Raw genomic sequence first — 16616 nt, 5'->3', positions numbered from 1 at the left:
AGATCCGAAAACTTATTGCCTGTTTCGAGCAACTTTTCGGCTACACTGTGCCAAAAGGGTCCATATTTGGATTGCACCAGATGGAGTTGTCGCTAAAATAGATGTGGATAGTGGACGCTCTCGTCAAGGCAATATGGGTGTACGGCAGCCGTTTGCAGGGACAAGGAAGGGCAAAGAGCCTCAGTTCCACATCAAGACTTCAACCTCGGACATATGATCACGTCTGATTGCATAGAAGTTATCTCAAACATCAACAGGGGTGCTGCAACTTCCTATGATTTGGTTTTGAACTAGAAAAGATCTTGTGATTGTTAGTCTTCGTTGTGAGAATCGGGAGGCCAACTTTGAAGCACATGCAACATCAAAAGCATCTTCTGACTCTCCCTATAGGTCGCTACATGTGGCTAGGGATTATACCAGATATCACTTTGTACTCCTTCTGTATTGAACGTTGAATAAAATCCCTAGTTCACATAAAACAAATATCAGATGTATAACCTTTTTTAAATGTGCAAGTTTATGTAGATGCTACACGAGTTCCCCTGAAAACAAGAGGCAACGTGAATAAATACCATCATGACCCCTTAAAATATGATTAATATGTTTGCCCAAAAATGCTACTTTTAAAATTCATGTGAATTTTGGTGTCATGTTTTTTTTCGAAACAATTTTGGTGTCATTCTCACTACTCATGTACACATGTAGTGTGAAATTAAGGTGGTTGTATTTTCCTTTATTTCTTTATTATTTATTAGAGAATTTTCTTTTCCTTTGCTAGTGGAAAATTAGGGTGCTGGATTTGGATGCTGTTTTTTTTTGGATACTGATTTGGGCCGAAAAGAAAAACATGTACACCAGTGGGTTCAGCGAAGTCCCCGCAGGAAAAAAAGGAGCGGGTTCAGCGAATCGGATCTCCACCGTCCGTCTGGCCGATGCGCGAGCGCCCCGCCACCGTCAGATCAGAAACCCTAGCTCCCCAGCTGTATAAAACTGGATCCCCTCGCCCCCATCCCCGCCCCGCGCGCCGATTCCACTAGGTTTTCCAACTCTCCTGCACCCGCCGCCGCCACCTCCCCTCCCCCACCACACCCTCAGCCATGGCGGTCGTGGAGCCGGTGCCCGGGGGCGACGTGAAGCTCTTCAACCGCTGGACCTTCGAGGATGTTCAGGTGAGAACGCCCTCGCAACCCCTCCTCCCTTTCCCGCCGGCCGCCGCTCTGGCGGCGGCCGGGGGAGGCGCAGATCTGGCCGGTGGCTAACCGTGTTTCCGCAGGTGACCGACATCTCGCTGAACGACTACCTCGCGGTGACGTCGATGAAGCACTACACGTTCCTGCCGCACTCGGCCGGCCGCTACTCGGCCAAGCGCTTCCGCAAGGCGCAGTGCCCCATCATCGAGCGCCTCACCAACTCCCTCATGATGCACGGGCGCAACAACGGGAAGAAGATCATGGCCGTCCGCATCATCAAGCACACCATGGAGATCATCCACCTCCTCACCGACGCCAACCCCATCCAGATCATCGTTGATGCCATCATCAACAGGTACCGGTCTCCATCTGTTTCTCCTCTCTGCAGTCTTGTCTCTAGGTGATGGTAGTTTGCCGGCAGTGACTAGTGTTAGATCCAGTTGAGTGAGTGGTGTTGGTAGTCGAATATCATTGTCAGCTTAATTTGTTTAATGATATGTCTAGTACATAGTAGAATATTAACAGGTTCATCTCTTAGTTGAAATCTTGTACTGTGATTCGGATGATAGCCATGTGGTAGTCCGCTAAACGGTATTGGCAAATTCCTGCTTCATATTAGGCTCTACCAGTTTTACTGTTTTCTTCTAGATGTTTTAGTAATGGATGTCAGTATTAGGTTTAGCAGACCTGTATATCTGATAAATATTGTATACTAGTTTGCTAGCAGCACGTAAAATTTCTTGCCTCAAAATGCTCTATTCTGATAGCAGTGCTGAGGAAATTCTAGTGAGTGACAGTGTCCATTCCCTAGATACATGCTTTTTTACTGAGTGCCTTAACTGTAATTGTGAATTTGTGTTGTATCTGGGCTCTTGATTTCTGTATGAACTTTGCTTGATGTGCTATTACCCTGTTGCAGTGGTCCACGTGAGGATGCTACCCGTATTGGGTCTGCTGGTGTTGTGAGGAGACAGGCTGTGGATATCTCTCCCCTCAGGAGGGTGAACCAGGCCATCTACCTTCTGACTACTGGTGCCAGGGAGAGCGCCTTCAGGAACGTCAAGACCATTGCTGAGTGCCTCGCTGATGAGCTGATCAATGCTGCCAAGGGCTCATCCAACAGGTATACCATAAACCCTACCTCTCTTTGCCTTGTCTGTCGATTTGAATTGAAGATAGTGTGTGCTCATGGATGCCTTTAACTTGGTTGCAGCTATGCCATCAAGAAGAAGGACGAGATTGAGCGTGTTGCCAAGGCTAACCGTTAAGATGGATGTGCATCTGAGGGTCTCGTGCTTTTGGCTGGAGATTTTGGAATGAATGTGTTTTACAAGATATCTAGAACTGTTTTAGCTATGCTTTAAGTTTGTGATGAAAGAACATTTTGATGTAGCGGCAAGGACTTGCCTGATGCTTGTCTTCTATGAAACCAATTCCTGTTCAGACAAATTTGGAGATGTTGAATGTGTCGTTCTGTTCTGTCATTATATGTCTTATCTATTACCGGGAATGCTCATTTCACTTTGCAATAGGGTAATGCATGTTACTATTGCATTCTTGTGCTCTGTCATAGTTGTCAGTACCACACTTGGCCGACTGCCGATACCTCTGTTTTAATTTACACCGCATATTAGCTTTGTCATTGTTTCTGATGATTGTGTTTTTCCTTTGGTCGCCTTTTGTTTTGAAATACACCACGAAATCAATGCCATTAGTCCCTTCTGTGATTGTGTTTTTCTTTCGGTTGCCTGTTTGTTATACTTGTCTTGTTCTCCCTGGAATTACTTGTCCCCCAAAACTTCCTAAATATAAGGTGTCTGTGCGTGACCAACTTCATAGCAAAATATATAGAGATTTAAAATACAAAATATATAAAATATCAAAGTATATTTCATGATGAATGTAGTTGAAATAGTGATACACTTATATTTAGGAATAGAATTGTTATTTGTGCCGCATGCAATAAATAGCCAACGGTTTTGAAGAAAATAAATTGACCTGTTCCATTTGTATGGTGGGCTACAAGGAGCAGGAAATAACTGAATTTGAGTATAATCGGGTTGTACTCAAATTATAGTGTTTATTTTTTGAACTGAAAGAGCTTTCCCCCGCCTCAACTTTTATTAAAGCCAGGCAAAACCAAAGCAAAGACTGTTTAACAACGCTCGACGGCACTACTGCCACAGACGGGGACCACAAGTATTTTAAGAAACTACCCTATTACAACAGAGTTTTTAAGAGGATCTAGGGGAGATACAAAGCCAGCCATGCTCTAGAGTTTAGCATCCTAAGCAATTCCCCTATACGCACCCTAAGCCTCTGAACATAGGATTTTATATTGCCTAATTGTTGCGTCCAACAGATCCAAAGCACATCATATACTTCGCCATCTTCGCCTCTGGAAAACAAAGTTATTTCGTAAACGCCATAAGCTCCACAAGGCAATAGCAGTAGTTATGTTTAGAGCTTCACAATGTTTCCTTTTCTTCCAAAAGGAAGATAACATAGCAAAAGAATCAGGTATATTAATGCTAAAACTTTCAGCCATCAGCTCCCACACTTGTCTAGCAACAATACAATCAAAAAAGAGATGCTGAATTGTTTCTGGTTCATTACAAAAGACACATGTCTTATTCTCTACATGTCTACGCTTGCCAGATTATCCCTGGTCAAGCTATCAAGTTGCTCTGCTTGTTCGTTCTGATCTTTCCATTTCATGTAAAGCACAGGAACGCGGTGGATCGTACCCCCCTGAAACCTACAGATTTGTTGTAGTAAATCAACCACGGGAAAACATGTATATTGGGAGGGATCTTAATTTTCCATATATCATCTTTAATCTCAGCATGTATCCTTCAAAGTTGATCATTTTGTAAAAAGACTTGACAGAATACTTGCTGGAAGAATCCAGCATCCACACAGGTTGGTCTGGGGAGTCAGACATCATAACCTGTTTAACTAAATTAGTTAGCTCATCCCATCTAACCAGAGCCCCTTCACCCACACATCTCCTAAAAGTGAGCTGGAGTTCACCTCCCACCTAGACCTGCGCAAGAGTGGCCTCTTGCTGTTGACAAATGTCAAACAAGTCCCAAAATGCAGTTTTTAGGGAGCAGTCCCCAATCCAAATGTCATGCCAGAAGGCAATACTCTTCCCATCTCTAGGGATCCACCTATAAAAGTTTTTAGATGCTGCAAGTGCCCAGGATAGACTTTTCATGAATGGGGACCCCAAATTAGTCCTAGTGTTGAAGAAGTTGGGATTGTTAGTATTATATTTGTAGGCCATAATCTTTTTCCAATCACCATCTCTACCATCATAAAATCTTTTCCCCCAAGAAGCCAAAAGGGCCATATTGAACTCTCTAAGGTTGGGAACCCCATACCACCAAATTCTTTCTTCCTGGAAATCATCCCCCAGCTAGCAAGATGGTATTTGTGGTTTTCACCCACATTACCCCAAAAGAAGTGAGACATTTGAGATGTAATCATATCAATAGCCCATTTGGGAAATTTAACAATAGACATTAAGTAGGCAGGAATACTGGCAATAAAAGTAGTGAGAAGGATCAATTTGCCCCTGTAGGAGAGAAATCTCCCTAGCCAACGAGCTATATTCTTAATACTCCTGTCTATAATGCATTGAAGATCTTTCCTTCTAAGTTTTTTAAAATGCAAAGGCACCCCTAAATATTTAAAGGGAAAATCCCCAAGTTGACAACAGAAAACTTGAGCAAAGTCTTTTTGATCAGAAACATTAATAGTATGCAAATCACTCTTGTGAAAATTAATCTTCAAACCAGAAAGTTTTTCAAAGCAAGCTAGAATCCATTTCAAATTTTTAGCACAAGCTAGCGAATTATCTAGGAAAAGAATAGTGTCATCAACATATTGTAGGCTGACCAACCCTCGAGGAATGGCATGGGGCAACAGTCCACAAATCAAGTTTCTATTGACAGCTTTCTGGAGCATCTTAGAAAAGACACCAGCCACCAAATTAAACAACAGAGGTGAGTGAGGATCACCTTGCTTCAAGCCTCCCCCCCAGCAAAGTGGGGGCCATTTATGTCATTAATTCTAACCTGGAAAGTCCCCTGGTGGATAGTGGACATAACCCAACCAACCCATTTACTGTCAAAACCTCTAGAAAGAAGCATTTCCTTCAAGAAATCCCAACTCACTCTATCATAGGCTTTCTCATAATCAAGTTTAAGAATCAATCCACTAGAGCCAGACATGTGTATATCATGAATAACCTCATGGGCCATAACCACACTTTCTAAAATGAACCCCCCCTTTAATAAAGGTAGTCTGATTATTAGAAATAAGCTTGTCACACAAAGGAGACACCCTACTGGTCATAGCTTTAGAGAAAATCTTGACAACACAATTACTCAAACCGATAGGTCTAAAAAAATTCATGTCTCTAGCCAGAGGCACTTTAGGTATGAGGGTAATAATGGCATAATTCAATTTATACATGTCTAAATCACCATTCTCACAATCTTTAACCATCCACATAAAATCCTTTTTGATCAACTCCCAGAAGGTTTGGTAAAACAAAAAGGGGAGGCCATCAGGGCCCGGAGCACCACTAGAATAAGAACTCATAATAGCTTGCTTAATTTCCTCTTCAGAAAAAGGTATCTCTAGAAGTTATCTCTCCTCATCACTAACCATCTACTCAATGGACCAAAAATCAGCACCCAAGTGGATGTCAGGTTTAGGTTCAAAAGCAAATAGTTCCTTATAGAAGGAAGTAGCTACCTCAAGCATATCCTTGGTAGAAGTAACCACCCCATCGGGGCCATTTAACTCAGTAAGATGATTCTTTCTATGTCTATGATTGGCAAGGGCCTGGAAGTAAGCATTATTCCTATCTCCCTCCAAAATTTTCCTATCCCTAGATCTCTGTCGTAAGGCAGTTTCCTCTTTTTTTCCAAATCTCATCAAGTTCCTTTTTAATATTCTTCATCCTATCAAAATTAGTAGCAGAGAGCTGTTAAGATTCAGATAGGACATCAAGGTTATCAAACTCCACAAGGAGTGCCTTTTTTCTTTTTCAAAGCTGCTTCTCTGTTAATACTTCAACCTTTTGGTTTCTTCCTAAGAACCCTAGTTTTAGTCATCCAGTTATCAACTGAAGAGTTAGAAGAGGACACATAATCCCAAGCTTCTGTAACCATTTGGTGGAACCCAGGTTGGGATAGCCACCATTTTTCAAACCTAAATGGTTTAGGGTTAGATGGGGCTCCAGCTCCAGTGTCCAGTGTTGGGGAACATAGTAATTTCAAAAAAAATTCCTACGCACACGCAAGATCATGGTGATGCATACCAACGAGAGGGGAGAGTGTCGTCCACGTACCCTCGTAGACCGTAAGCATAAGCGTTGTGACAACGCGGTTGATGTAGCCGTACGTCTTCATGATCGACCGATCCTAGTACCGAACGTACGACACCTCTGCAATCTGCACACGTTCAGCTCGGTGACGTCCCACGAACTCATGATCCAGTAGAGCTTCGAGGGAGAGTTCCATCAGCACAACGGCGTGATGACGGTGTTGATGAAGCTACCGACGCAGGGCTTCACCTAAGCACCGCTACGATATGGCCGAGGTGGATTATGGTGGAGGGGGCACCGCACACGGCTAAAAGATCAATGATCAACTTATGTGTCCATGGGGTGCCCCTGCCCCCGTATATAAAGGGGCAAGGGGGGAGGCCGGCCGGCCCTAGGAGGGCGCGCCAAGAGGAGGACTCCTTCTCCTAGTGGGAGTAGGACTCCCCTTTCCTAGTCCCACTAGGAGGGGGAAGGAAGGAGTGGGAGAGGGGAAAGGCAAGGCCCCCCTTCCTTGTCCTATTCGGACTCAAGGGGAGGGGGTGCGCGGCCTGCCCCTCTCTCTCCACTAGGGCCCATCAAGGCCCATTAGTCCCCGGGGGGTTCCGGTAACCCCTCCAGCACTCCAGTTTTCTCCGAGATCACCTGAAACCCTTCTGGTGTCCGAGTATAGCCATCCAATATATCAATATTTATGTCTCGACCATTTCGAGACTCATCGTCATGTCCGTGATCACATTTGGGACTCCGAACTACCTTCGGTACATCAAAACACATAAACTCATAATATCGATCGTCACCGAACGTTAAGCGTGCGGACCCTATGGGTTTGAGAACTATGTAGACATGACCGAGACTCATCTCCGGTCAATAACAAATAGCGGAACCTGGATGCTCATATTGGTTCCTGCATATTCTACGAAGATCTTTATCGGTCAAAACCGCATAACAAAATACGTTGTTCCCTTTGTCATCGGTATGTTACTTGCCCGAGATTCGATCGTCGGTATCTCAATACCTAGTTCAATCTCATTGCCGGCAAGTCTCTTTACTCGTTCCGTAATACATCATCCTGCAACTAACTCATTAGTTGCAATGCTTGCAAGGCTTATAGTGTTGTGCATTACCGAGAGGGGCCAGAGATACCTCTCCGACAATCGGAGTGACAAATCCTAATCTCGATCTATGCCAACTCAACAAGTACCATTGGAGACACCTGTAGAGCACCTTTATAATCACCCAGTTACGTTGTGACGTTTGGTAGCATACAAAGTGTTCCTCCGATATTTGGGAATTGCATAATCTCATAGTCATAGGAACATGTATAAGTCATGAAGAAAGCAATACCAATATACTAAACGATCAAATGCTAAGCTAACGGAATGGGTCAAGTCAATCACATCATTCTCTAATGATGTGACCCCATTAATCAAATGACAACTCATGTCCATGGTTAGGAAACTTAACCATCTTTGATTCAACGAGCTAGTCAAGTAGAGGCATACTAGTGACACTTTGTTTGTCTATGTATTCACACATGTACTAAGTTTCCGGTTAATACAATTCTAGCATGAATAATAAACATTTATCATGATATAAGGAAATATAAATAACAACTTTATTATTGCCTCTAGGGCATATTTCCTTCATCCAGGACCAAAGGAGTGTGGTCAGTCCCCACCCTGGGGAGTGCTGACAAAGTTGAAAAAGGGAAATGGGCATCCCAGTCCACAGAAGTGAACACTCTGTCAAGAACAACAAATATAGGGGAACTCTGGTTGTTAGACCAGGTAAATACTCTGTTAGAGATAGAAATGGAAGTGGGCATCCCAGTCCACAGAAGTGAACACTCTGTCAAGAACAACAAAGATAGGGGAACTCTGGTTGTTAGACCGGGTAAATACTCTGTTAGAGATAGAAATCTCCATCAGGGCCCATCTGTTGATCCAGTCATTGAAGAGAAGTGCAGTCTGATGATTAATCTGACCACTACTCTTCTCAGCTTCATTCCTAATCAAGTTAAAGTCCCCACAGATCAAGATAGGATAAGATGCACTAGTCATAGTATCATGTAGTTCAGCAATGAACTCCATTTTAAATTCAAGGTATGCAGAACCATATACCAACACCATTTGCACATTGTTTGTCTATGTATTCACACATGTACTAAGTTTCCGGTTAATACAATTCTAGCATGAATAATAAACATTTATCATGATATAAGGAAATATAAATGACAACTTTATTATTGCCTCTAGGGCATATTTCCTTCATCCAGGACCAAAGGAGTGTGGTCACTCCCCACCCTGGGGAGTGCTAACAAAGTTGAAAAAGGGAAATGGGCATCTGAGTCCACAGAAGTGAACACTCTGTTAAGAACAACAAAGATAGGGGAACTCTGGTTGTTAGACCAGGTAAATACTCTGTTAGAGATAGAAATGGAAGTGGGCATCCCAGTCCATAGAAGTGAACACTCTGTCAAGAACAACAAAGATAGGGGAACTCTGGTTGTTAGACCAGGTAAATACTCTGTTAGAGATAGAAATCTCCATCAGGGCCCATCTGTTGATCCAGTCATTGAAGAGAAGTGCAGTCTGATGATTAATCTGACCACTACTCTTCTCAGCTTCATTCCTAATCAAGTTAAAGTCCCCACAGATCAAGATAGGATAAGATGCACTAGTCATAGTATCATGTAGTTCAGCAATAAACTCCATTTTAAATTCAAGGTATGCAGAACCATATACCAACACCATTTGCCAAACAAAACCATCAGACTGCACTTCTGGTTAACAGTAGCCACAATGGAAAATCCTTGGTTAACAAAAACCAATAACCTCAAAGATAATCTTCTAAAACCCAATAGGATCCCCCAGTAGTATTAACAGCAGGCAAGAAGTGCCAAACAAAATAATCAAACCTATTGCTACGTCTTGAGCTTGTGTTGGTTTTCCCCGAAGAGGAAAGGATGATGCAGCAGAGTAGCGTAAGTATTTCCCTCAGTTTTTGAGAACCAAGGTATCAATCCAGTAGGAGGCCACGCTCAAGTCTCTCGTACCTGCACAAAGCGATAGCTACTCGCAACCAACGCGATTAGGGGTTGTCAATCCCTTCACGGTCACTTACGAGAGTGAGATCTGATAGATATAATATTTTGGGTATTTTTGGTATAAAGATGCAAAGTAAAAAGTAAAAGCAAAGCAAGATTAAAGTGATGGAGATTGATATGATGAGAATAGACCCGGGGGCCATAGGTTTCACTAGTGGTTTCTCTCAAGAGCATAAGTATTCTACGGTAGGTGAACAAATTACTGTTGAGCAATTGACAGAATTGAGCATAGTTATGAGAGAATATCTAGGCATGATCATGTATATAGGCATCACGTCCGTGACAAGTAGATCGAAACGATTCTGCATCTACTACTATTACTCCACTCATCGACCGCTATCCAGCATGCATCTAGAGTATTAAGTTAAAAACAGAGTAACGCCTTAAGCAAGATGACATGATGTAGAGAGATAAATTCATGCAATATGAAATAAACCCCATCTTGTTATCCTCGATGGCAACGATACAATACGTGCCTTGCTGCCCTTTCTGTCACTGGGTAAGGACACCGCAAGATCGAACCCAAAGCTAAGCACTTCTCCCATGGCAAGAACTACCAATCTAGTTGGCCAAACCAAACGGATAATTCGAAGAGACTTGCAAAGATACCAACCATACATAAAAGAATTCAGAGAAGATTCAAATATTATTCATAGATAGACTTGATCATAAACCCACAATTCATCGGTCTCAACAAACACACCGCAAAAAGAAGATTACATCGAATAGATCTCCACAAGAGAGGGGAGAACTTTGTATTGAGATTCAAAGAGAGAGAAGAAGCCATCTAGCTACTAACTATGGACCCGAAGGTCTGAGGTAAACTACTCACACTTCATCGGAGAGGCTAGGATGATGTAGAAGCCCTCCGTGACGACGGCCCTCTTCCGGCGGAGCTCCGGAACAGGCCCCAAGATGGGATCTCATGGATACAGAAAGTTGCGGTGGTGGAATTAGGTTTTTGGCTCCTGTTTTGATCGTTTGGGGGTACGTGTGTATATATAGGAGGAAGAAGTACGCCGGAGGAGCACCGAGGGGCCCATGAGGCAGGGGGCGCGCCCTAGGGGGGGGGGCGCCCCCACCCTCGGGACCGCCTCTTTTGTTCCTTGGAGCAGGGTCCAAGTCTCCTGGATCACGTTCGGTGAGAAAATCACGTTCCCGAAGATTTTATTCCGTTTGGACTCCGTTTGATATTCCGTTTCTTCAAAACACTGAAATAGGCAAAAAACAGCAATTCTGGACTGGGCCTCCGGTTAATAGGTTAGTCCCAAAAATAATATAAAAGTGGAAAGTAAAGCCCAATATAGTCCAAAACAGAAGATAATATAGCATGGAGCAATCAAAAATTATAGATACGTTGGAGACGTATCAGGCATCCCCAAGCTTAATTCCTGCTCGTCCTCGAGTAGTTAAATGATAAAAAGAGAACTTTTGATGCGGAGTGCTACTTGGCATAATTTCAATGCAAATCTTCTTAATTGTGGTATGAATATTCAGATTAGAAAGATTCAAGACAAAAGTTTATATTGACATAAAAATAATAATACTTCAAGCATATTAATAAAGCAATTATGTCTTCTCAAAATAACATGGCCAAAGAAAGTTATCCCTACAAAATCATATAGTCTGGCTATGCTCTATCTTCACCACACAAAGTATTTAAATCATGCACACCCCCGATGACAAGCCAAGCAATTGTTTCATACTCTAACTTTTTCAAAACTTTTTCAATCTTCACACAATACATGAGCGTGAGCCATGGATATAGCACTATAGGTGGAATAGAATGGTGGTTGTGGAGAAGAAAAAAAAGGAGAAGATAGTCTCACATCAACTAGGCGTATCAACGGGCTATGGAGATGCCCATCAATAGATATCAATGTGAGTGAGTAGGGATTGCCATGCAACGGATGCACTAGAGCTATAAGTATATGAAAGCTCAAAAAGAAACTAAGTGGGTGTGCATCCAACTTGCTTGATCATGAAGACCTAGGGCAATTTGAGGAAGCCCATCATTGGAATATACAAGCCAAGTTCTATAATGTAAAATTCCCACTAGTATATGAAAGTGATAACATGAGAGACTCTCTACTATGAAAGTCATGGTGCTACTTTGAAGCACAAGTGTGGTAAAAGGATAGTAACATCGTCCCTTCTCTCTTTTTCTCTCATTTTTTTATTTGGGCAATTTCTTTTTTTATGGCCTCTTTTTATTTGGGCTTCTTAGGCCTCTTTTTTTATTTTTCGTCCGGAGTCTCATCCCGACTTATGGGGGAATCATAGTCTCCATCATTCTTTCCTCCCTTGGGACAATGCTCTAATAATGATGATCATCACACTTTTATTTTTCTTACAACTCAACAATTACAACTCGATACTTAGAACAAAATATGACTCTATGTGAATGCATCTGGCGGTGTACCGGGATATGCAATATGACAATGATGGAGTGTGTCATGATGAACTAGATGGTCGAAAGTTGCATGGCAATATATCTCGGAATGACTATGGAAATGCCATAATAGGTAGGTATGGTGGCTGTTTTGAGGAAGGTATATGATAGGTGTATGATACCGGCGAAAGGTGCGTGGTATTAGAGAGGCTAGCAAAGGTGGAAGGTTGAGAGTGCGTATGATCCATGGACTCAACATTAGTCATAAAGAACTCATATACTTATTGCAAAAATCTAGAAGTTATCAAAGCAAAGTATTACGCGCATGCTCCTAGGAGGATAGATTGGTAGGAAAAGACCATCGCTCGTCCCCGACCGCCACTCATAAGGAAGACAATCAATAAATAAATCATGCTCCGACTTCATCACATAACGGTTCACCATACGTGCATGCTACGGGAATCACAAACTTTAACACAAGTATTATTTAAATTCACAACTACTCAACTAGCATGACTTTAATATTATCACCTCCATATCTCAAAACAATTATCATGCTTCAATCTTTTCTTAGTATTCAACACACTCAAAAGAAAGTTTCACAAATCTTGAACACCAAGCATATTATTATTAAGCAAATTACCATGCTATTAAGAGACTCTCAAAATAATTTGAGTGAAGCATGAGAGATCAATAGTTTCTTTAAAACAAATCCACCACCGTGCTCTAAAAGATCTAAGTGAAGCACATAGAGCAAAATTATAACACTCAAAAGATATAAGTGAAGCACATAGAGCAAAACTACTTAGCTCAAAAGATATAAGTGAAGCACATAGAGTATTCTATCAAATTTTAATTCATGTATGGCTCTCTCAAAAGGTGTGTACAGCAAGGATGATTGTGGCATACTAAGACACAAAGACACAAATAATACAAGACGCTCCAAGCAAAACACATATCATGTTGGTGAATAAAAATATAGCTCCAAGTAAATTACCGATGGAAGTGGACGAAAGAGGGGATACCTTCCGGGGCATCCCCAAGCTTTGACTTTTTGGTGTACTTGGATTATCTTGGGGGTGCCAAGGGCATCCCCAAGCTTAGGCTCTTGCCACTCCTTGTTCCCTGATCCATCAAAAGAATTCATCCAAAACTTGAAAACTTCACAACACAAAACTCAAAATAGAAAACTCGTGAGTTCCGTTAGCGAAAGAAAACAAAAGACCACTTCAAGGTACTATAATGAACTCATTCTTTATTTATATTGGTGCTAAACCTACTTTATTCCAACTTCTCTATGTATTATAAACTATTTTACTATCCATAGATTCATCAAAATAAGCAAACAACACACGAAAAACAGAATCTGTCAAAAACAGAACAATCTGTAGTAATCTGTAGCTAGCGCAAGATCTGGAACCCCAAAAATTCTAAAATAAACTGATGGACGTGAGAAATTTATCTATTAATCATCTTAAAAAATAATTGACTAAATATCACTCTCCAAATAAAAATGACAGCAGTTCTCGTGAGCGCTAAAGTTTCTGTTTTTTTTCCAGCAAGTTCAACAAGACTTTCCCCAAGTCTTCCCAACGGTTCTACTTGGCACAAACACTAATTAAACACAAAAAACACAACCAAAACAGAGGCTAAATAATTTTTTTATTACTAATCAGGAGCAAAAAGCAAGGAATAAAAAAAATTGGGTTGCCTCCCAACAAGCGCTATCGTTTAACGCCCCTAGCTAGGCATAAAAGCGAGGATAGATCTAGGTATTGCCATCTTTGGTAGGCAATCCATAAGTGGCTCTCATGATAGTTTCATATGGTAATTTTATTTTCTTTCTTGGAAAGTGTTCCATGCCCTTTTTAAATGGAAATTTAAATCTAATATTCCCTTCCTTCATATCAATAATCGCACCAACCGTTCTAAGGAAAGGTCTACCAAGAATAATAGGGCAAGAAGGATTGCAATCTATATCAAGAACAATGAAATCTATGGGCACATAATTCCTATTTGCAACAATAAGAACATCATTAATCCTTCCCATAGGTTTTTTAATAGTGGAATCCGCAAGATGCAAGTTTAGAGAGCAATCATCAAAATTACGGAAATCTAGTAAATCACACAAAGTCTTGGGAATAGTAGAGACACTAGCACCCAAATCACACAAAGCATAAAACTCATGATCTTTAATTTTAATTTTAATAGTTGGTTCCCACTCATCATAGAGTTTTCTAGGGATAGAAACTTTCAACTCAAGTTTTTCTTCATAAGATTGCATCAAGGCATCAACAATATGTTCGGTAAAGGCTTTATTTTGACTATAAGCATGTGGAGAATTTAGCACGGATTGCAACAAGGAAATACAATCAATTAAAGAGCAACTTTCATAATTAAATTCCTTGAAATCCAATATAGTGGGTTTAGCAACATCTAGATTTTTATTTCTTTCAATCCCACTTTCATCAATTTCATCATTAAGATCTAAATACTCCGAATTTTTAGAATGCCTTCTAGGTAAAGGAAGATCATATTCAGTTTCATCAAGATTCATGTTGCAAAATAAAGATTTAATAGGGGACACATCAATAACTTTTAGATCCTCATCTTGATTTTCATAGGAATTGGAAGAACAGGCTTTAATAAAGGTATCTTTGGAAGCACGCATCCTAGTGGTTCTTTCCTTGCACTCATCAATGGAAATTCTCATGGCTTTGAGAGACTCATTGATATCATCTTTAGGAGGAATAGATCTAAGCTTTAAAGAATCAACCTCAAGAGAAATTCTATCAACATTTCTAGCCAAACCATCAACTTTAAGCAATTTCTCCTCAAGCAAAGCATTAAAATTCTTTTGTGAATTCATAAATTCTTTAACACTATTCTCAAATTCAGAGGGCATCTTATTATAATTTCCATAAGAGTTGTTGTAGGAATTCCCATAATTATTAGAAGGATTACTAGGATATAGCCTAGGATTAAAATTCCCTCTATAAGCGTTGTTACCAAAATTATTCCTACCAACAAAATTCACATCCATAGATTCATTGTTATTCTCAATCAAAGTAGACAAAGGCATATCATTAGGATCAGAAGAAACACTCTTAGTAGCAAATAATTTCATAAGTTCATCCATCTTTCCACTCAAAACATTGATTTCTTCTATCGCATGCACTTTTTTATTAGAAGATCTTTCAGTATGCCATTGAGAATAATTAACCATAATATTATCTAGGAGTTTAGTAGCATCTCCTAAAGTGATTTCCATAAAAGTGCCTCCCGCGGCCGAATCTAAAAGATTTCTAGAAGCAAAATTCAACCCGGCATAAATTTTTTGTATAATCATCCACAAATTCAAACCATGAGTAGGGCAATTACATATCATTAATTTCATTCTTTCCCAAGCTTGTGCAACATGTTCATGATCAAGTTGTTTAAAGTTCATAATATCGTTTCTAAGAGAGATGATCTTAGCAGGAGGAAAATACTTAGAGATAAAAGCATCTTTGCACTTGTTCCATGAATCAATACTATTCTTAGGCAAAGACGAAAACCAAGCTTTAGCACGATCTCTAAGCGAAAAAGGAAATAGCTTCAATTTAACGACATCATTATCGACATCTTTTTTCTTTTGCATATCACATAAATCAACGAAGCTATTCAGATGAGTAGCGGCATCTTCACTAGGAAGGCCAGCGAATTGATCTTTCATAACAAGATTCAACAAAGCAGTATTAATTTCACAAGATTCAGCATCGGTAAGAGGAGCAATCGGAGTGCTAAGGAAATCATTATTGTTGGTATTGGTGAAGTCACACAATTTGGTATTATCTTGAGCCATCGCGACAAACAAGCAATCTAAAACACGAGCAAACAAAAAGGCAAGCGGGCTAAAAGAGGCAAATAGAGAGGGAGGATAGAGAGAGAGAGAGAGAGAGGGCGAATAAAACGGCAAGGGTGAATTGGGGGGAGAGGAAAACGAGAGGCAAATGGAAAATAATGTAATGCGAGAGATAGGGATTGTGATGGGTACTTGGTATGTTGACTTTTTGCGTAGACTCCCCGGCAACGGCGCAGGAATCCTTCTTGCTACGTCTTGAGCTTGCGTTGGTTTTCCCCGAAGAGGAAGGGATGATGCAGCAGAGTAGCGTAAGTATTTCCCTCAGTTTTTGAGAACCAAGGTATCAATCCAGTAGGAGGCCACGCTCAAGTCCCTCATACCTGCACAAAGCGATAACTACTCGCAACCAACGCGATTAGGGGTTGTCAATCCCTTCACGGTCACTTAGGAGAGTGATATGTGATAGATATAATATTTTTGGTATTTTTGGTATAAAGATGCAAAGTAAAAAAGTAAAAGCAAAGTAAAAAAGCAAAGCAAGATTAAAGTGATGGAGATTGATATGATGAGAATAGACCCGGGGGGCATAGGTTTCACTAGTGGCTTCTCTCAAGAGCATAAGTATTCTACGGTAGGTGAACAAATTACTGTTGAGCAATTGACAGAATTGAGCATAGTTATGAGAATATCTAGGCATGATCATGTATATAGGCATCACGTCCGTGACAAGTAGATCAAAACGA

The 16616-nt window shown here is 40.8% G+C and overlaps 1 protein-coding gene across 1 annotated transcript; it reads left to right on the top strand.

Annotated features, from left to right (window-relative positions):
- The first annotated feature begins 971 nt into the window (after nt 1-971).
- LOC123060232 (40S ribosomal protein S5) lies at nt 972-2674 on the top strand. Its single transcript, XM_044482830.1, has 4 exons — nt 972-1169; nt 1274-1545; nt 2110-2313; nt 2404-2674. The coding sequence occupies exons 1-4, from the start codon at nt 1098-1100 to the stop codon at nt 2456-2458; spliced, it is 603 nt and encodes a 200-aa protein (XP_044338765.1). The 5' UTR covers nt 972-1097; the 3' UTR covers nt 2459-2674.
- Nucleotides 2675-16616: the final 13942 nt, after the last annotated feature.

Source organism: Triticum aestivum, chromosome 3A (genome assembly GCF_018294505.1).
Source record: "Triticum aestivum cultivar Chinese Spring chromosome 3A, IWGSC CS RefSeq v2.1, whole genome shotgun sequence".
NCBI lineage: Eukaryota > Viridiplantae > Streptophyta > Magnoliopsida > Poales > Poaceae > Triticum > Triticum aestivum.
Note: the sequence above shows the minus strand (reverse complement) of the source record. Positions and strands in the feature narration are given on the sequence as shown.

Coding starts and splice junctions, on each gene's coding strand:
- LOC123060232 (XM_044482830.1), top strand. CDS start 1,098: ATGGCGGTCGTGGAGCCGGTGCCCGGGGGCGACGTGAAGCTCTTCAAC. Junction 1,170..1,273: donor GGACCTTCGAGGATGTTCAG/GTGAGAACGCCC, acceptor GTGTTTCCGCAG/GTGACCGACATCTCGCTGAA. Junction 1,546..2,109: donor GTTGATGCCATCATCAACAG/GTACCGGTCTCC, acceptor ACCCTGTTGCAG/TGGTCCACGTGAGGATGCTA.